General features: G+C 35.4%; 2 protein-coding genes across 9 annotated transcripts in view; one reads left to right on the top strand and one right to left on the bottom strand.

The window, feature by feature from the left end:
• The window catches only part of astn1 (astrotactin 1), a 377633-nt gene extending 373408 nt beyond the window's left edge, over window positions 1–4225 (top strand). For all 8 annotated transcript variants that reach the window (XM_058749876.1, XM_058749884.1, XM_058749890.1 and 5 more), the window contains one exon: window positions 3378–4225. In XM_058749876.1, the coding sequence (XP_058605859.1) occupies window positions 3378–3615 (238 nt within the window). In that variant the 3' untranslated portion in view covers window positions 3616–4225. The remainder of the gene's footprint in view (window positions 1–3377) is intronic.
• Window positions 4226–5183: 958 nt separating this feature from the next.
• pappa2 (pappalysin 2) overlaps window positions 5184–22747 on the bottom strand; it is a 57900-nt gene continuing 40336 nt past the window's right edge. The window contains exons 17-23 of the mRNA XM_058753619.1: window positions 22213–22426; window positions 20285–20453; window positions 20066–20198; window positions 19567–19676; window positions 17730–17801; window positions 7261–7359; window positions 5184–5964 (exon numbers count right to left, since the gene is read on the bottom strand). Coding sequence (XP_058609602.1) covers window positions 5857–5964; window positions 7261–7359; window positions 17730–17801; window positions 19567–19676; window positions 20066–20198; window positions 20285–20453; window positions 22213–22426 — 905 coding nt within the window. The 3' untranslated portion in view covers window positions 5184–5856. The remainder of the gene's footprint in view (window positions 5965–7260; window positions 7360–17729; window positions 17802–19566; window positions 19677–20065; window positions 20199–20284; window positions 20454–22212; window positions 22427–22747) is intronic.

Raw genomic sequence — 22747 nt, forward strand, 5'->3', positions numbered from 1 at the left:
ACATAGTACAACCTAAAACTAAGACATAAATCAAAATAATAGTAATACAAAAAATAATAAAACCTAAACAGTGCGCAACTTAACTTTCAAGTTTCAGCCTAAATACAGCTCAGGCATGACATAAGCCTTTACTGTCTTCTTAGAAGGCTTCGTGGCTTTTGTAAGAGGCAAAAATTAGTGGCCAGGAAGCTAACGTGGAACAAAAACAAGAGTTCATACACATTTATTAACACATTTTTCAGCAACATTAATTTAAAGTTATTTGGAGAATAAACCCCCTTAAATGTCTCTCTGCGTTCTGGTGTGTGTGTGTGTGTGTAATCCCTTAAAGGAGCATGTGGTTGCAAACAGTGCTCTGTATGTAGTTACAGTAAATGGTAGGGATGCACTGAAATGAAAATTCTGGGCCGAAACTGAGAATTCTGGATGTGCTTGGTCGAAAATATTATTTTTAATATTATTTTATTAAATAGTATAATGTAATTTTGTAAGACTTTTTGATTTAACTCAATTTTAATAACACAGAATTTGAAAAACAGAAGCCAATAAAATAACCACACTTTTACTGAAAGAAAATTGGACAGAAAATATATTAATATTAAATATCAATGTATTTTTATTCAGTTCTATGCAACAGAATCAGACATAACTGTTGTTGTTTTTGACTAATTATCCAAATAATGTATAGTTTTTGCAAACAGGGTTTTTCCTTTCTCAAAATATGGCGGAGGTGGTACCATCCTGATTGTGTGCATACAATGTACCCACCCTTCAAGTGGCTGAAACAAACACTTTTACACGCAACATGTTTTAGGTGTTATAATAATTATAGCTATGATTAAAGAAAATTACAATAATAAAGTTATGTTTTATTTTCTCTCACCTAACGTTTTATTGTTATTTATTCTTAAAATAGCCTTATAAAATGTTTTCTTTTTCTTCAGAAATTCTGTGTTGTGTGTCTGGTTATCAAACGAAGGCATAAAACATTAATGTAATTTAACTTTAAATTATTAAAAATTAAACTTTTTGGCAAACAAAGGGGATTTACTATCAAAATTAAAACATGGAAGAAATGTGTGATCATTTTTATTTATAAAAAATAAAGTTTTCATAATTTTAGTAGAAGTAGTAGTAGTAGTATGTACATTCTGCTGAACAAATATATTTCTGCTGCAATGTCTTCAAATTAAACCGGACTTTTATTTTGATGGATTGCCGTGAATACCTTTAAATTTCTGTGTGTATATGATATGAAGCTAGTTTTACTCAAATGAAACGCTCATGAAGTGACTCTCAGAGCAGTTCTGGAGATGTTGTTCGTGTGTTTATGTCCTGATTGAGAAGGCAGACGCTGAAATCACCGCCAGAGTCACACGTGTGTGGTAAAGGATGGTCTCTGCCATTCATTCATACAGAGTAATATGAGTTAATGCTCATCAGAATGCGTAAATCGGGAAATTAATAGAAATGATGATTCTGTGTAAAGAAATATCAAGTAAACGTGTAAAAATATAAAAACCCTGGCAAAGCTATTATTATCAGCGCATGTGAGCAGAGCGGGGAGTAGATCAGTGAAGGAGATTTTACCAGCGTTGCCCAGTACAGCTGTACTCAGGGGCGGACTTAGCGATTTGGGGGTCATAAGCAAATTCCAGGTATGGGCCCCCTATACAATAACTATGTGTCCTTTTATGCTTAACCCATATTTTGCTCACTCGCTCCAGTTTTTAGTTTATTTATCCCTTCACAACCAGTAATTAGTCAACTTGCTGCTGTTCTAAAGCCAAATTAGGTTATCTTTTTTTTTTCGGATCACAAAAGGAAGACATCAAAAAATAAAGAAAGAAATAAAGAAAGAAAAGAAAAATGCGTGCACTTGTTCATTTAATAAATTGAAAAAATGTTCAATCTTTTGACAAACATAAAACTATCCCATGCAACTCGTTCCATATCCCAAGTGTTTATAACCCTTATTTTGCCTGCTCTGTCTAATTTATAGTTTATTTGTACCGTCACAACCAGTAATTTGTCAACCTGATGCTGTTCTAAAGCCAAATTTGGCTACCTTATTTTTTGAGATTGCAAATGAAGACATTATCCAAAAAAAAAAAAAATCTTGCACTTGTCCATTTAATACATTGTAAACCTTTCCAGTCTTTTTACAAACATACAATTATCCCAGGCAATTCATTATATATTCCAGGTGTTCTGAAGGCATACTGTAGGCTTTGCCTTGAAACAAATGGAAAATGAAACCTATTATTAAGGGAAAATCTCCAGTCATTGCATTCGTGCATTTATACGAGTACGCGGCACTTCGCGCCGGTGCGCCTAGGAGAAGCACACAAGAGAGTCATTTTGAAACATCAAGATAAGTAAAATTGTGACTTGAAACACAATACTTTCTTTACTGAGGTGAATATCTCTGTTCTGAGACAGTCGGACAGCCTAGCATGCGCGCAAAGAGCGCTCCCTGATAATCACTATAGTCGTCTCTCACTTCAATTCATTGCGATCTCACGACGTTCCGTTAATAAGCTCTACACTGCACAATGAATCTCTTATTTACATCGTATCTACACTTTGTTGTAATGAGATGATCCCCGACCTTGCAGAACTAAGCACTTGACAAAAACTCGGCATTTTGATCGGTAAGTGGATTCTGATTTAAACACTTCTGGTCACTGCGTTCAAGAAATCAGCGCACATGTCTGTGAACGGCTACAGTGCTCAACGCTGCAAATATGTTTCGCCAATATCGGATGGGGCCCCCTGATTCCCCGGGGCCCTAAGCGGCCGCTTACCTCGCTTATTGGTTAAGTCCGCCCAGCATGTCACAGCACAGTAATGCTACTGCAAACAGGAACAAGTAGAAATTTCAGTGCGTTATTTGAGCGCACTTAGCATTTCCGGCAGAATGCACATTGATAGAGCCGAATATTGAACGGAGCGTCACGCGGCGCAGTGATGAGAGGGAAACCTGAACACTGCTGAACGGCGCGGCGCGGACTAAAATTCAGTGCATCCCTAGTAAATGGACTAAATGATTCTTCGAAGCACATAATTTACCTCGATGATTTTTTTTATTTATTTTTTTTGTATTCGAGTTACTCGAGGAATCATTTCAGCCCTAGTTTAATTTACTAAGGATTTATTGACTAATGGCCCTAAAGATGATGATGATGATAATAATAATAATAATAATTAATTTATATTTATTAATAATAATAATTATCATAATAATAATAGTCATTTTTGATTTTTGAATTTTGCATAGTTGCTTAAAATATATGCATTTAACCCAGACAATCTGTAATATATAAACATTAACACACATTACTAACCAAGTATCATCTTTGTGTTTGCTACTGCAGGAAAGCAGGATTGATCCTGTCTCAGCTGGATGAACTCAGCGGTTGGTGCCGGGGTCTCCTCCAGGAACCAAAAATTGGCTTGCGCAGAGCATCCCTCAAGTATCTGTCTTGTCGTTATACAGATACCAAAGCATTCGGGCTCAGCTGGGTGAATCTCGGCCAAGACTTACGTAAGGCCTGTGAAGATCAGATGCTCTCCGTTATGTACAATGATTATGGAGAACCCAAGGAACTTTAAACCCACTTGGACAACAAGAGGACCAGTCAGGGGCCGTACCTCAGCGCGGCCTCCCCTTTAGGGCTTCTCTCTAGAGAATCTGCTCCATCAGTTTTAACATTAATTGGTCATTTAATGATGAAGAGGAAAATATTTTGTGAGAACATGAGCAGCCCATCCTGATTTTTCAAGAAGCATTCAAGTGGTGTGTCTCTGGGCTTGCTCATAAAAAAAAAAATGTACAGTGTACAGTCAAAAGAAAAGTTGCATTAAAGTGTCATTTAGACCTAGTGGTGTATTTTGTCAAATAGTACATACACCAGCTTGTATAGGTAGGACTTTTTTCACAAGAACTAAAACTGTATCTTCTTAATGTGCTGAAAATGTCTGTCTCTGTAGTGCATATAGATATGGAAAGAGCTATAACAAATGTAAATGTTAATTAACTATTAAACGCATTACTAATGTTCTGAATGTAGTATTAAAACTAAGGTATGAGAGGTCAAGAAACTGTACAGGAGTTTTTTTAAAGTATAAGCAGTATTATGAAAATAACCATTTTAAAGTTGTGTACAATAACATGTATTGTTTATGTTTTATTTCCTATTCCAAATAAAATTGCCCAAATTAATTCAATGATTATTTAATTGGGGGATGCAAGGCGAGACAATGTTTCTGTCCACCAGTTGTTAATTGGTTGGAAGCAGATTGTAGAGTTGATTGTAAAAAGGGGTGGGACCTAAACACACTAAATGAATGGCCAGCATAAATCAACAGAATGAAGTGTATGATTTCACTGGAAGATTTTGACATTTTGATTATGAATTTTGAGGTTGCAAAAAATTAAACATTCAGAAATTATGGAAGAAATCGTTCAAAATAAGATCCTTAACATGCATTTAGAAAATAGATTTTCCTTATTTTTATCTTTATAATATGATTCTATTGCTTCAGCAATGTTTTTTTAAACATTTACAATAATTTAACAATTAATTAACAATTAATATTTGCCTTATTCGTGCGATTCCATATTGTAATTTGACTCTGCATCTGGCACCATTTGATGTCCAAAAAAATTATATTAAAAGATATCAAATCTTGACATTGACATTTAAATCTTGATTTTTTTTTATTTTATTTTTTTATTATACTGAGCACAATTATAGACATCAGGAGCCTCATTTATAAAGCGTGCGTACGCACAGATTTGATCTTAGAGTGTGCGTACGCTTAAATCCACGCCAACGCTCATATTTATAAAAACGGTCTTTGACGTGGAAAAGTGCTTAGCGTCACGTCAGGGTCCGAGCAGACGTACGCACTTTTTATTGTCGGAGTAATGCAGATTTTTTCAAATGTAAGCTGTTCTTGCAGGTCGCTGTTCTAAATTATGATGATTGGTGATATTTTATATGTTAATGATATTAATTAGGAGTCGTTTACAAGGCAGAGAGCTGAAACCATTCAATTGCGCGCAAGTTCAAGATAATTTGCAATTCATAGATTTCACATCTGAAAGAGGCGCGTACGCTCGTTTTCTGTTCGTAAGTTCATTCTATGAATCGCACGTACGCATTTCTAAGAAACGATCGTAAGATCAAATTTAGGACAGTTTCTGCGCAGCATTTTATAAATGAGGCCCCAGCTCTTTGAAACCCACCAAACTTGTGTGTATTTATACTTTATTGATATGACAGTGAACCTACACTTTAACAGACAGAAGAGCATACAAAAATAGTATCATATATTTCCATTACAATAGCTATAAATGAACTCTTTTCCCAAAGCACACATGCATTTCACAGGTTTTGCATGAAAAAATAAAATAAGGATAAGGAGAGGAAAAAAACTCTTGAAATCTTGAACTGACAGTCTAAGATAAGCACTTGTTTATATACCTGTATTAATGACATACAGTAATAATATTGAGAATGTGGCTCACAACAAGCAAGAGCTATTTGTATAAAATATTCATAAAAATCAGCTACACTTGAATCAGTTTGTGTGTGTGTGTGTTGGTGTATGTAAATGCTTGTGGGCTAAAATATGGGTCATATCTACATCTAAATCTATGTTAGAGATCTTGAAAATATATTAGGTATTATTTCATAGATTAGTGTTGAAGAGGATTGTTTTTATGCACTTCTCTGCCTTTGATCAGCCTCGCTCTCATGTGGAGTGAGAAACATTCAGGTTATTGTTTGACATTTTCTTTTCGAGCCAATCTGAGAGCTGTCCACGCGCTCTCCGCCTCGCTATCATTCACAGCGCTCCTGGCTTCTTTCGCTTGGCTGTGCCCTTGTTCTCCTCGGCTTCGGGGTCACGGCAGGTGCACTCATCGTGATCGCAGTCCACCCCGAATTGAATGACCTGTCAATCAATCGGATACGCTTTTACAAATAACATCCAAAAAACACTGGGCCACAAACATCTGATACGGTATGTGGGAGCCACACGCAGTCTTTGAACGAGAGATCAAAGTGTGGTTTGGATAATTCGTCTCAAAATACTTTAAGACATCGCAGTAGATCAAAACAATGAGCATTGACTTTTTCCAGATGTATGATCGATATCAACTGTTGACCAAATTACTTACATATAATGATGAAATATGTAAAAACCTAGAGAACGGCCTGTTTGGGTGTTTGTTTTCCTAACCGGAAAGTCGTATGGATTTGGGTTTTTACACTAGAAGGATTGCTAGGATCGATTAGGACAGGACGGTCGCATTCAGTCCTGAAGGGAACTGAGAGGAAGAGAGAGAAAGCCTGACTGTGAGCAGATGAGTAAAGGAGGTGAACACATGTTAAGAATCAACAGGAGGAGGTTCTCGTCCAGGATTCGTGCCATCACCACAGGTTGCAAAATAAACCCAAATTCCCAGCTAAGCGGCCTACTGCAGGAAAAGTAAACATGAAGCTACAGAGTTAAGCTCTGATTTCACCTGATGTTTACAGGATGCAATTGTCTAACTGCGGTACATTCGAGAGTATCCACTCATTTATGTTGCAATTATTTGGAAGACGGAAGTCCAGCTTTGGTTTCATGCTAAATAATCACGATAGATGCTTTAAAAAAAATAAAAAAATAAATGTTTGCTTTCGGATCACCCGCAATTGTATCTGTGCATATAATTTTGTTTCCCGTGCATGTAGCAGGCATTTGGATGGTAGAACAGGAGCCACAGGGGATGAGGGATGAGAGGAATTTGTGTTTTATTGTCCAAACTTCTCTCTGGCTCTCGTCCTAGACGCTCTTAAACCAGACTGCCCCACCAGCGTACTCGGACTTTTCCATGGCCTGCGTAAACAGAAGCATGGCAGCTCTGCCGGACCTACAGTGGCAGGATGCTGTTACTCACGGTTTATTTCACTTTCTCAGACCCTGCTTGTTTTACAGTTGCCCGTGACCGCTGACACCTGGCCCTCTGCTAATAAAAGCTGCTCTATCCAGTCATTTATTTATGACAGACACTTCCCCCCCGAGTTCATTCTCTCTTTGGGAGAACACGCCACCTGAGCGCCTAATGATGTGGGCGACATTCATGGAAAGGGTTGACAATGTGGCAGCACCATGTGAGACAGAGATTGGCGCTGTGACAGAGGAATGAGAAAGCAACGTAGGATGAATGAGGATGAGAGGAACAGCCTTTAGGATGAGATTTACCTTTCTAGATGAGAGAGTGGATGGACAGCAGTCTCCCCCGTCATACTGGCAGTACGCTCGGTTGTTAATGGTGTCGCACCAACCATCTCCTCCAAATGGCTGCAGAATAAAAGAGTTGGAGAAAAAAAACAGCAGACATCTGGTTGAGTAGTACATACAGAATCATGTGTTTATTATGTATATTTACTGTACAAAGAACATTTTTGCTTGTATTATTCAAAAAGTTTCATGGTAATACATTTAAAATTAGAAATGCACAATATATTGGTTCCATATCAATTATCAGATTATATATTAATATTAGTATCGGACAGATGCATCGGATAAATTAACAATGAACAATTGTATTTTTATTAACTAATATTAACAAAGATGAATAAACACTGCAACAAATGTATTTGTTGGTTAATATTAGTTAATACATTCGTGTTAATCAATAATTAATGGGACCTTATTGTAAAGTATTACCACAATTTAATGACACTATTATGTAATTAAATGGATATACATTTTTCATTACATTAAAATGATGCCTAATTCACTTTTAGCATTTAAATGACTGATTTTTTTTCTCTCTTTTCCCATAATTTTTTTTTTTTTTAGATAAAATCAGTCTTAAAGGGTTAGTTCACCCAAAAATGAAAATTAGTCCATTATTTTACACACGCTCAAGGCATCCTAGGTGTATATGACTTTCTTCTTTCGAATCCAATCGGTGTTATATTAAGAAATTTTCCTTGCTCTTCCAAGCTTTATAATGGCATGGATGGGTGTTTTTGTTCAACTGTCCAAAAGTAGTCAATTAAAGCGCAACCATCCATCGATGGGCAAATCGATCATACTTATATACTTAAATATCATACTTTCTCTCACTTCTGCTAACTGTCGTAGGCGGAAGCCGTTCCTGCGGGTGACGTAGGACGTAGGCATAGCGTGATTAGTGACGAATGCGGAAACGCGACGGAGAGCGAACAAAACAATTTGTAAGTATTTGTAAAGAGGATTTGTAAAGAAAAATGTCAGATTTTGATTTAAGCCAAGAGGAGACTGGTGTTCCTTTGCTAAATTGAGGAACCTTTGCTTCCTTTGCTCTTGTAAACAAAAGTTGGTTTTTGTGAGACTCTCACGCGCATGCACTACGCCTACATCCGCTGCCGGAAAGGCAGTCTCTCGTGAACGCGTGTACAACATTTAGCGGAAGTTACACAAAGCTGTTTTTATCATTTTAAATACGGATTTGGTACAGGAGGCCTTTTTTTAACCCCCTAGAGCCGTGTGAGGCACGTTTATGTGCCTGGATGCGCATAATAATATGGATGGATGCGCTTTATTTGACTACTTTTGGACTGTTGAACAAAAAAAAACACCCATGCCATTATAAAGCTTGGAAGAGCCTTGACATTTTTTAATTTAACTCTGATTGGATTTGTCTGAAAGAAGAAAGTCATATACACCTAGGATACTTTGAGGGTGAGTAAAACATGGGCTAATTTTCATTTTTGGGTGAACTAACCATTTAACTTTAAAATAATAAAAAAAGAAAAACAAATACATAATGAAATAAAATGTAAAAAAATAATGTAAGATACAACAAAATGTAATCGAAGAACAATTTATAGTTTCAAAAGAATTACTATTATACTATAGAGGCAAACTACACTGTTAGACATTTCTGTAATTTCTGCAGTTATTTACTGTATATCACCCAGTATAATACTGCAAATCCCCTTTACAGTGAATAACTGTAATACCCTTTGCATCATGGGAATTTTCTGTGACGTCAGACCCCACATACAGAGACTTACTGTATTTTTAAAATTTGCTGTATACTACTGTATTTGCTGTAACGGCCGCTTTGGCGCCATTTTATTGAGGTTGTTTTATTTTCCTCATTTCTTACATTTGGATTGACACGATTTGCCCTACACCGTGTCTACAACGCCGCAACAGCTTGAGACTGACTACACTGGACGTGTTACATCGCTTGTAATGATTGGAAAATCCGTTTTTACTTCAGCGCGAGCGCTTGGAGTGCATCTGTACGTCAGAAATATACCGGGGCATCACTTTACTGTCCGCATCCACTGTAGATAGTATATAATATTACTATATAATGGGTTCTATATTGTTTTTTATCGAGTCGCGCCGCGCCACTCGCGTCCGAGGAAGACACGGAAGCAGCGGGCATCGCCATGGGTTTTGCCCGGGTATGAACCCACCAGTGTTGCCAACTAATTTTCAGAGAAAGTTGCTAAAGGAAGGTCAATTTGTTGCTAGAAGTTGCTAAATGACGTTGTGATGTCATTGCGCGATGACGTCATTGCGTAATCACGGCGCAAAATTGTGTCACAACATCAAATCTCAGCAAAAATATATTTTATATATGTTAATTTAGATTTGTTTGTAAAATAATATGCATAATATAATATTAAAATATAAATAACTGTATTTTAAAAACCGTTGAATTATTGAACACATACATTTTTGAATGATTACAATTTAAGGTTTGCTTTTTTTTAATAGCTAGTAAACTAGTAATATAACACATTCTCAACAATTATGCTTTAAGCAGTGTATTAGTAGTTAGTATGCTACACTCCAAGAAAAGGCTGTAAAAATAGGGCACAATCTACTATGTTAATATGAAAGAATTTTACGTATTGCTTTTTTACCTGCATTTTAAATTACGCATTGTGTTTTCGGGTTACAGGGTTACAATGGATAATGGATAACGTCCTGGAAAATTACTAGCAGCCTATATTTTCCATTTTTCTTACAGCATACTAACTGATCAACAATCGCAAGTACAAGCTATAACAAAGTGTAGCCTATCATAAATGAACAATTATTCAGTTGTTATTATTATTATTATTATTATTATATTGAAGAAATGCAAATAGCAGCTAATTCAATTCACGTGATGTGTGTACTGCTAGGCATCTTTGGTTTTCTTTTTGTGTAATTAGGATGGAAAATGTGTGTCTTTTTATTGTCTGAGTCACTTATCAAAAGTTGCTAAAAGTTGCCAAATAAATTTTAAAAAATTGCTAAATTTGTTGCTAGGTGCTTTTGGAAGAAAAAGTTGCTAGGGTAGTCTGAAAAGATGCTAAATTTAGCAACAAAATTGCTAAGTTGGCAACACTGGAACCCGCGAGAGTGGGAGAGCTCCGGAAAACATCTGCGCTGTGTGTCCATGCACCTTACGAGAGAATAAGACCAGCAAGCAAGGTAAAAATATATGTACGTTTGTCTGTGTGTTTGTGTCAGATTTTTGCACAAAAGTTTACCTAACGTTAGTAACATTTACCCGTCAATATGGCGGTAACAAACTTACTATGGTAAACTGCGGGCTGTTGTTTCAAACGAATTTTTTACAGCTTATTGACTTAAGTTACTGAATTAAAATTATTTTTAACGAGCAACGCTTATCTTATATTAACATTAGGTTAACAAATGTGAAATTTTGTTCAGGTGTTAGTAGTTAATGTTGGCCAACTATGGTTTTGAGAGGTTTGTGTATTCTATATGGAGTTTGCCTTTTAAAAGTGTGCTATTTCTACTTCTTGTTTTTCAGAGAAGACATTTCTGTCACTAACAAAGTGGATGGTGAGCAAAGACGGTGGCCACGTTTTGGAGCAGCACCTGGGTTTTGCAGATGTTTGTCTTTTTTCCCCATTATGTTTCTGTTGCCTAAGATTCTTTGAGGATGAATCCAGAGGACACAACATAATGCACTGCAAAACGTCCTAAGACAGGAGAAATGGTGAAGATGCACTGTCCCAGCATTGGAAGACTATATTTTTAAGTGTTATACATGCAATGTTTTAAATAAAGAATTTGATATTTTGTAATTATTGTGTCTGTTTTAACTGAATGCCAGTATTACCTATGTAGAGTAATAATAAAATGAATTCTATATAAAAATAATACAATCTAATGAAATCTATATTAAAATCAATGAATTACAGTAGTATACTGATGAATTGGATTTCTTTACAGTAATTTACTGTAAAACAGTACAGTTTGTAACTGTAAATCAAATGCAGTTTGCTACTGTAAATCTTAATTACAGTAACTTACTGGCAACAGTGTTGCCAGTAAGTTACTGTAAAAACCCTTTGAAATGTCTAACAGTGTATAGGCCTCCATATCCAGAAACAATTTATTATCCAAATTTATTATAGTAAACGTGCTCTTAAAGTCCTTTAAAGGTTCAAGCATGAGTTACTTAATTTTGTTATGTACAATTAGCAGTTTTCTCTGAACATGAGGCTGTACGGATGTTCCTTGAATCTCAGAGGAAAGAAATGCATGAATCATGCCACAGGGATTTCTGTTATACCTTATGGTAGGTGGCATTTCTCATTTATTCCTTTCAAATAAAAAAGCTGCATCTGTTATTCCAGACCAAACTTCCTCGTACTTCCTCCGATGCCATTACTTCACCTGTGTGAGAACATGGCTACCTGTTTTGCAATGCCCAAGGGAGCGAAATCCAACCTTCTTGAGTGGACTACAATTATCAAGTTTAATATGCATAAACACTTTAAATGTGTCATAATGCCTTCCTAAAGGATTTTTACCTAACCTAAAGGATCTGATGCCAATAACAGGAAAACGAGAGCGGTCTGCCAAAGATACTTTTGGCTCTCTTGCGCATGTGGAGTCCTTTCAAAGAGTCCAGCTTCTACCTGATTCAACATCCCTGTGCAAGAGCAGCTGGCAAGGAGATCTCTGTAGAATTTATCCCTGCTAAACCTACACCCAATCCAAAATGTTTTTCCTGCTATGCTCTCATTCTCCAAGTCATAAGCAATATCATTTTTCATTCTTCAGTTTCAAGCTTGTGTATATATCGTTTATTTCTTTATTATCGCTCTCCATCTGTTTGATCACCTTAAGCATATTGCGAATTTATTGGCAATAACAATTTTAAAACAATCTTACCACTTTGTGTTTAAATTAACGTGTTACATACTGCAAGTTAAATATCTGAATCTAAAACACATGCATTATTAGTGTTGTTTTAGAAAAGTCTGGAAAAAGAAAAATGACCTAATGCCTAAACTAAAGAGTCGTGTAACAGTAAATGGGAAGGATGTGTGGAATGCATCTGCTCCGGCCAGCAGAGGAAAGCTGCCAGTGAATGTTAAACAACGCTGTAGTCAACCATCTGAAGCGCTACACAAAATCATTTGACCTGGACCTCACAAATATCTGGCTCAAGACAAAACAATAGTTTATAAAAGTCCAAATCTGACCAAAGCAATAGTGTATCAAAATATTTAAATCTCATGAATTTCCCTCACAGTAAATTATGATAAATTACATTAAATTGCCACCCAAAGACTTGCTAATTTTGTCTGCTTTGACTCAATAGATTTATTTTAAGTATAAGGAGCTACAGTTAGGTGTTTTCATCAATCTTTTGATTCAATGACACCAGCGTTTAAATGATTACTTCAGTTTTTTTTGTATTTATTTAGACAAAATAATTATAAAATAAAATCTAATGAATCATAGTTTCAATAGAATTAATACTAACAGCCAAACTACAGCATTCCATATGCAGAACCTTACAAATCCATGTAACCTGAGCTAACAGAACTAGTAAAATATATATATATATATATATATATATATATATATTTTTTTTGCAGCAGCAGCAGCAGTGAAATTTGTCAGGCGTTTTCATCAATGTTTCGATTCAAAGACATCAGCATGATTAATTTAAAGTTTTGTTTGTTTTTTGTTTGCATTTATTTTCCAATATATTTAGACAATATATGATTTCAAGATCTACACTTTTTCAGTTGTCAGTAATAAAATTAATATATAAAACATATACAGTATATATTTTGAAAATATATACACATATTTTACATGTATATATTTATATTTATATAATTTATATTATATATAAATACATTTAATATACAAATATAACATATTTTACATGCATGTGTATTTATATATACATAAATATACACAGTACAAACACATATATTATGTAAACAAAACCTTTATTTTGGATGCGATTAATCATTTGACAGTACTAATATATATATATATATATATATATATATATATATATATATATATATATACATTAGGGTGATTTCATCAATGTTTCTAGACCTAATAGAAAGACACCATGTACTGTATTCCGAAAATAAAAATAAATGCCTCTTCAGATTGCCTACTGCTCAGTGTCAGTTTGGGCTGTCCACTTTGAGGTATCCATTCTAAAATAAATTTTCCTGGCCTCCTCTCAAAGAGGGGTTTTAGTAGGCAACCCTGCTATGTTTTTGGGGAGTATCCAAAGCTTGATTTAGATTACATGAATTTATTGAAAACGAAACCCTCTATGAGTCACTTTAAAAAGATGTATTTTTAAAAAACACAATTAACCCCTAGCAACAGTTTCTGCAATGTGCGTTTGCAATCTGAGATACTGGAGAACAAAAAACTGAAATCTTATCTGAAGCAAACAATGAAGGTGTCTTTTATCTTATACAGTACATGATGTCGGGAGAAATGAAATCCCTAAACATGAAATCCCTAAATGCGAGGGAGGACACACTCCACAGGTTGCCTGACCGACCACATCTAATGCTAAGCGAAAGATAGAATAAACAAAACCTCCATGGCAACAACATGTTTTCATGGACAACATTGTTTTGAGGCCCCATGTTAGTGCTGGCATCTCACTTCACTGAAGTATGCGCCCCTTGATTGGCTCTCTCCAGAGTTCCCAAAAGACTACTAATTATGTTCCCCTCCATTTAATTTCTAATGTAAACTTTTCCTTTTTGTCTTTAAATGAAAGCTGAACATGCTGAAAAACAAATTCTAGGTAACACATCACAACAGTGAAAGGCCGAATGAAGTGTTTCCAGGTTTTTTTGTGTTTTTGTCTTGTCAACTCTTTCCATAATGTTAAGATGAAGAAACCCAGTGCATGCCCTGAGAGGAATCAGATGACCATTCTTCTAACCATATTTGCAGCAAGGAATGTGAACAGTGGTTCTTCATAAACCTGTGGCATCAACTGTAAGGTTTTCACAAACTGAGCCACACAAAAAGGGGAAAAAGTTGACTCAAAAACTGGTTCGAGGCAGTCAAGGAAATTGTACTTGATAGTAGGCAGAGGAAAAACAAAAGCAAACTGCCCAAACAGTCCAAAGCTCAGAAGATCATAACAGTTTCAACAGTCTGACCAATACATGGACAACTATAATACCTGAAGAAAGCTTCCATTCGCTTTCTTATTCATCTGGAGGAAAAAAACCTCCAGAACCAAGGGTTGCAAAAGCAGACTTAAAGTCTACTTATGTTTGGCCTTGGTGGTTCGAAATAAAATATTAATAATGACACATAAACTAAAGCATAACCTGAGCTGACCTCTTCACTTATCATCAGCCTGTAATGGGAAAGACCTTCTGGATGTGCTGCAGAGCAACTGGAACATGTGCTGTGGTAAAATTTATACTGAGTCTCTGATATAAAAGCAACTGTTTTGCTTGGTAACAAATTAGGGCAAGAGGAGATGAGAGGGTCTGGCAGATATGAGGGGTATTTGAATATCATAAAACATCCCTCTAAAAGAATGGTGAGTTCCAAGGTAGAATGAATAGTTCATAAAACCTGTCTTCTTCACTCTGAAATTATATTAAAAATGATCGGATATCCATGGGGGAAAAAAACTTGAATACGCAACTGATGATAATAAACAGATCAAATGTATTATTTTAAAAAATACATATAAATATAAATTTTAGGGTTAGTGTTATGATGAGGGTTAGTTTTTTTTTTTTTTTAAATAAATATTTTCTTCTAAAGATATTAGAAATAAAATGTATTTTTGTACATAAAATGTATCAGAACAGAATATATTACAATAAATCATTTGATTTACCTTTTATATGAGAACATTTTTTGTTGATTTTTTTTTTTTAAATAAATCTTAAACAATTTATTCAAGTCTCACACATTTGAATGGCACACTGTACTAAACACCGCTCCACCCTTTCGCCTTCAAGATACGTCCCTTGACATCACTGGCAGAGCTAAAATCCAGAGAGAATTACAATAAACAGTCATCCATTATTTTCCAAAACACTCGACTGTTAATTTCAACACTCTTTTCGATTCCAAACTTCACACGACTCTGCCGCGTTACTTCTGTTGACTTTTAGCGAAGCCTGGTATGTTACTTTCGTCACATATAATTTGTGATTATTTTACAACTGGTTTAACGCATCCATCAATTACATAACATCCTTTAAATTCCCTCTGTCTAACTGACCTGCGCACACACCGATATGATCATTCATTTGCTTTGGCACCTCAGCACTACAATTGTCGACAAAGTCTGATGAGTTAGTGCTCGGGGTGAATTTAAACAGGATTCTGTGAATTGCGGGAAGGACTCTGGAGGAACAGAAACTGGAATAATTTGTTTTATGATCATGTATATACCACATTTTACAGTGGCAATGATATTTTCATTCGGTTTTATTTTTGCGATAAAAGGAGAACCGGTGAGAATCAATCTGTCAGCATGCTGTGGGAAGATGTGGCACGCAGTCCATCAACCATCGTGCTAAATGTTTCTCTTGGCCACAGGAGATGTTAAAGATGTCTCCATATGAGAGTGGATGGTGTCGGAAATCCCTGACAACAAAATGCCTCATTACTGACGTAAATGTAAACTTGGGAATGTCTAAACCATATACAGACAAAATAAAAATAGAAAACTGAATGACTGTATTACTTGACCCTTTGGACTGGGTTCATCCAGATTTGAATTCCTGGGGGCGCAGATAGCTTCAAACTTTTGAGACATTATGTGCTACTAGCCCAACCTATTATGATGTATTTATACATGCTTCTAAAAAATGTTTCAGTGGATCACAGATTTGATTTGCGAGTTCCACTTTGGTCAAATGGCCTAGTTAATAAACGGACATGGAGTTCTGACTACAGAGATAGTGAAGAGCAAAACAGCTTTCCCCATCTGTGCATGAAGCTCCATGACACAATAACTGGAACGTAAAACTAAAAAATCAACACCGTCATCATTTATCACTGATTATGGTGCTCTCTGATTCTCCTGGACCACCTCAACACTCTGCTAGTGGTTATCTGTCAAACTGCTCTTTTCTCTTCTAGATCTGACAGGAGGCAGATGTGAACTCTTGCCGTTGGTTTTACATCTAAAACACTGCTGGCGTACACATCAGTATTATAAATACAATTCTTTCATCTTTTATGCACCGTGATATTGTTCCAAATCCATATGCGTTTTTGGTAACACTTTAGAATAGGGAACACTTATTCACTATTAACTACGACTTTTCCCTCAATAAATTCCTAATTTGCTGCTTATTAATAGTTAGTAAGGTAGTTGTTAAGTTTAAGTGTTGGGTAGGATTAGGGGTGTAGAATAAGGTCATGTAGAATAAGGCATTAATTATGTGCTTAATTACTACTAATAAATAGCTAATATTCTAGTAATATGCATGCTAATAAGCAGATATTTAAGAGACCCTAAAATAAAGTGTTATCGCGTTTTTTTTTTTTTTATCAGTTTTGGCACTCTAAAGTAGATTTTTATTATATATATTTTTTTGTTTCTTTAAAAAGATGTAGCATTGTAAGGGGAGTAGAACAAAATCTTGTTATTCACTAAAACGCTCAACTTTTTTCCTTTTTTTTTTTTTTACTGATCAATTTAATACGTTCTTGCTGAATAAAAGTATTAAATCCCCACCCCCCCAAAAATTAAATTATATATATATATATATATATATATATATATATATATTACTGACCCCAAACCTTTGAACAGTAGTGTTTATAAGGAAAAATAATAATATATGAAATATTTGACTTTTCTTTTTAAATGTATCCAAGTCTAACACTTCATTCATTTGAATGACATACTGTACTAAACACCTCTCCACCCTTTCACATTTTTAAGATATATCCATCTCCTGACATCACTGGCAGAGCTAAAATCCAGACAGAAACACAATAAACACTCAACTGTTAATTTCAACACTATTTTCACTTCTATGCTTCAAATGTTTATCATGTGACTTCAGAAAGCTTGAAATACAGTGATCAAATCTTTTGGTCTACTTTTAGGGTGCTTGTATTATTTGTCTGTTTAAAACTTTTTTGACGTTTTTTTGTCAACATAAACCATTGTGCTATGGAAAAGAGCTGCATGAACATCCGTTAGAACTGAAAGATAGCCTACTGAATAAATACAGAAAATCAGAAAATCATATGGTTTTGTAACAACGTGAGGGTGACAGAATGATCTAGAATTTAGAAAGAAACTAGAATCATTTCTATCTTGCACAAAATCACATTAGCTTTGAGGGACTCTTTTGACTCTTGTGTGATGTTGTACTTCATCTCTGATCAGAAAGACTTCACGTCATATAATTAGCACTCACCTCACAGGACTGAATGCAGTGGATCTGTGCTGGATTCGGATGCCACTTCAACATGCCAGTACAGACAATACTCTTTCAAAGGAAGAGAAATAGAGGAACACAAGAGGGAAGGGAAAGGAGACAGTCAATTACTGCATTGTAATGATGACAACATTAAACAGAAAAGCTGACTTGTTACTATTTATTAAGCTCTTGTAACAAATCTTCTTGAGAGGAAATCTGAAAACGGGGTTTCTATTTATTTCTATTTTATTTAGACTTTTCCAGAAATCTAATAATATCTAACTTAATTTTACAAGACAAAAAGGGGACATGGTGCCTAAAAATAATACTGCAAATTAATATCCAATAACTATGACAGATAATAAGGGTTACTCTTTCCCTCCTGTCCTTTCAAATTGAACAAATATTTCACTGATTTGACATTTTCTCAGAACTGGAAAGCTAACCTGTTTCTAAAGCAGAATTTCTGGAAAGAAACTTGCTTATCTCTTATTCATCTCCCTCCTACTGTGACCTTTCCTCCATCAGTCTTACCCAATCTGCAATACTTTGGACAACATTCCTGGAAAGCAGGCTGTTTCTTAGGGGTGCTGATGTATCATTATAAACAATGGGAGTCCGACACCTTCAGAGGCGTCATGCTTGACGTGTGGCATTTTAAGCGTCTCTTATAAAAACATCATACTATAATCATTACTCTCACGAGCTGATATGACAGTGAGAGACAGAATCAACACTTTCGCAGAGAGGTGAGTTGAACCTGGTTTTGGAGCGAGAATCAAGGAAACCCAATCCAACTTATCACTCTGATGTGCCAATAATGCGATTCCAATTTTGCATCCAAAGTATTCAGTCTGGAAGCTCCTCTGCCTAGAGCCAAATAAGGTCCCCCCAAACAAAGATCAGAAAAATGAGCGCTTTTACATTTGACAGATGTCAAACACACCTCATGTCATGATGTGTGGAACAGGGAAAAAGACATTTAATTTTGGTCTAAGAAAATCACTTCAAGGGGCATTTTTGAGGGTCAGTCTTGCCTATATTTACAAGACAACTTTTAAAAACCTTTTGTGTGTAGGTTGCATTAATGGACAAGGACAACCTGGTCCCTTAAAAAGACATTTATCTTTTATTGTCATATCAATATTAGCGGTCACACTTTATTTGAAGGCCCAATTCTCGCTATTAACAAACCATTAATTACGAATTTTGGCTCAATAAACTCCTAATTTGCTGCTTCTTAATAGTTTGTAAGGTAGTTGTTAAGTTTAGTTATTGGGTAGGATTAGGGATGTAGAATATGGTCATGCAGAATATGTGCTTTATAAGTACTAATAAACAGCCAATACATTAACAACGGGCATGCTAATAAGAAACTAGTTAATAGTGAGAATTGGTCCCTATACTAAACTGTTACCATATTAGTTAATGTATAATAGTGCATATTATTATTTTAATGCTTTATAAACTAACAAGACACATTTTTACAGCATCTATTTATCTAGGTTAATGTAAAATGTATAAATATTATATTTATATTTATTTATTTTATTATAATGCACTTATATTTTATAATATTTAGCAATTCACGTTCATTCCTATTAAATTCAACTTAAAATGATTAAAAAATAATAATTATTAGTATGTACAAATGAACATTAAAGGAATAGTTCACCCAAAATTTAATGATATCCAGTGCATTTGTAATAGTTTAATTGTAAATATTGAAAAAATGGAAAGTGCCTAAATTCTCAAACCTGGAGTTTGGTTAAAGCACTAGAACAGCCAATGATATCAAATAACAATTTGTGGCAAACTGGCTCCACCACCTCACCTGAACCTTGCTGGGAAACATCCAGTGCTCTACTGTATCAGCACTGGAGCCATTGGCTAACACCACAGGGTCACTCAAGGCCACAATGCATGTTGGGTAACAGACTGCACCTGCCATGACACAAAGCAAGCTTTGCTTTAACCATCATTTGCATCTGTTGAATTTATTCATGTGAGCACACGAATAGCCAAGCTCCGGACTAGTCATCCATAGTTGAACAGCTTGGCAGGTTGGCACTCAAATGTATCCTACTGCATGCAACTGACTGTGGTCTTGTGGCCCAGGTACAGTACGGTATGTCTAGACCTCTTATTAGGAAGAATAACTGCAGGGGCATACATATACAGCCGAATAAAACAAAATAGTAAGATGCATATATGTTCAGACAATGATTCAGACAATAATCATTGCTTTGTTAGAAATCAACTGACTAGTTATTTCCATAATTGCAACTTTTATCTCATAACCAGTAAATTATCTTGTCAGTTTAAATCCTCACCCACGTCAAATCCATCCTCACAGCTGTATTCCACTAGGTTAAGGTCAAGAGGAGGCTGGCATGGTCCCTCTATCTTCTTACACATAGTAAAGTTCTCAGTCCATTTGCCATCTTTGGTGCATCGAATGCTGGACTGCAGGGACAAATGCAGATAAGTGTTTAATGGCTGCAGAGTTTAGGAATACACAGTTAGAGTTGGCCTACAAAGTGCTACAATACCCTTTCTGTTGGATCGGGACACAGTAGAGTGCAGATACTATCAAAATCCAAATTGTTGGTGCAGGTGTACATGCCCTCAAACATCAGCGGGAGAGGAGGGCATGTGACAGGTGAACAGCTGCCCTCTTGCCATGTCCCACCCTCCAAACACTCCAACCTCAGAAACTTCCTGAGAAAAACAAGTCATTAGCATGGAGAAGGGGTAAAACACTTTTACGCACATACCTACCGTATGATACCTGTACAAAGTCATTACTTTGGCTGCGTTTCAAAATCTAGTAAGCTGACTCACTAAGGCCTACACTACTAGATTTCTTAATGTTGTTAAAACAGTAAAAACAAACTAGAAAAAATAGAAAAAATATAGAAAGAATTTAAATCAATCAATGTATAGATAGATAGATAGATAGATAGATATAGAAACATTTCTTATGATTATCAATGCTTAGTATTGATATTAAGCTTAACATTTTTGTGGAAATCTTGATTATTATTATTTTTTTTTTTTAGGATTCTTTAAATAGAAAGTTCAAAAGAACTATGGAAACTTGTTTCCGTTATGGGATAAAATACTTTTTATCTCACATTTGACTTTTTCCCACAGTTCTGAGAAAAAATTGGCAGAATTGCGAGATATAAACTAGGAAAAACAAAAAAAGATTAAGTCACGTGAGACAAAATATTCACAATTATCTTTTTTATTTTTTATTTTTTATTCTGTGGTGGAAACAAAAAATTGAAGCATAAAATGCAAATTGCAAGATGCAAACTCAGAATTGAGAGAAAAAATAATCTCACAATTACCTTTTAAGCTTCCATAAAATGTCTTTGTCTTTTTTGATGTACTTATTGCATACTTGCTGAATTAAAACATTAATTAAAAATCAGCAAATAAAACAATCTTAGTAACTTCACATGTACAGTGTACATGGCTGTCTGTCTCTATAAAGAGTATCCTATCCTAACTACTTGTGATACTAGCATGTTGCTAAACTAACAGCCTTTTTAAATAAATTGAACAATGTCATTTTAATGCTTTTAATAATGGAATAAACACATAATTAAACAACAATGGCCTTAGAAGGTATCGTACTTTTGTTGTTTACAATTAGAGAAATGCCTAAAAAAGCTGTATCAATAGGTTGCCAACTAGATTTTTGAGACCGTAGATTGTTACATTAAACACGTGCTGAAATGTAATTGTAGGCTCTCAATCTGCTTCTGGTCTGAATTTTTGCACAACATGAATGCAGCAATTACTACATTTCTTGAATGACATTCTCCTCCAGCCACAGGGGATTTATACACATCTAAGCCATGTATGTGACAAACCATCTGGTACGACCAAATAGCCAATAAATCCTGAGGAAATAAATTGGGGTGTAGTGTTCATTGAGAAAGATCATACGGAAGCACAGGCTAAAACTACCTTGATAATAGCATAACACCTCTCTTTAGACCGTCATAAACCATTTGCTGAACCTTCATAATGAAATGCCTTTTAGAACAAACATGCCAATGGTCTTTATAAACAGGATCATTTAAATGGCTTTATGAGACATGCTGGCTATCGCTTCTGGTATTAATGCCCAATTAAAAGCAGTTAAAAGACACTGAGGTATTTTACCAGCCATTTTAATAACTCATAAAGACGAGGCAGGTGCAAACGCTAGACCCCTCAGATGTGCTAAAATATGCTATAGCTTGATTGGATGGAATACCAAAACAACACGCCATCAAACCATTCATCAAAGTACACTGCTGACTCCATTGCTGAAAGATATTTGGAAACACATGGAGTAAGATTTTGATCTTATTAGAACCATGTGAGCAACCTAGATGCTGGAAACAGATCTTTTACCTTCAAAATTTTCAACACAGTAACCTAAGCCTAGAAATCAGTTCAAACCATACAGACTGCATCTTACTTTCTTGGTTTCTTGTTGAGCGTGCCAGTGACGTAATATCCCGGGTTGCATTTGTAGCGGCACACAGTGCCCACGTCATGTCCGCCTCCATGGCACAGAGGAACTAGCAGCGTGGCATTGGGTACAGAAGGTGGATCCGGACACTCAATCTTGCAGTAAGCCTCTGGATATGACCATAGTCCATCCTCAAGACAAACCAATGTATCACTTTCACCTGAAAAACAGATAACAGAATCCTGATAAGAAAACTGCATTCAAATGAAACAAAAATGCTGTCAGTATAAGTAGTTAAGGGCTCTATAGAAGAAGGCAAGAGGGCAGTCAGTTCTACTATTTCTGAGTGTACTTAATCATTATTTTCAGGGGAAAAAGTATTTAAATATATTTAGTTTTTTAGGAGGTTTTTTTTATTATTATTTATTTATTTTTACCAGCTACCATGTTGATCACACCTATGACTTCTAGCATGAATTCAAACAATAAGCAGTAAAGTAGATTTATTAAAATATTTTAGACATAAAAAAGAAATAAGGTA

The sequence above is a fragment of the Onychostoma macrolepis genome, chromosome 02 (genome assembly GCF_012432095.1).
Source record: "Onychostoma macrolepis isolate SWU-2019 chromosome 02, ASM1243209v1, whole genome shotgun sequence".
NCBI classification, from domain to species: Eukaryota; Metazoa; Chordata; class Actinopteri; order Cypriniformes; family Cyprinidae; genus Onychostoma; species Onychostoma macrolepis.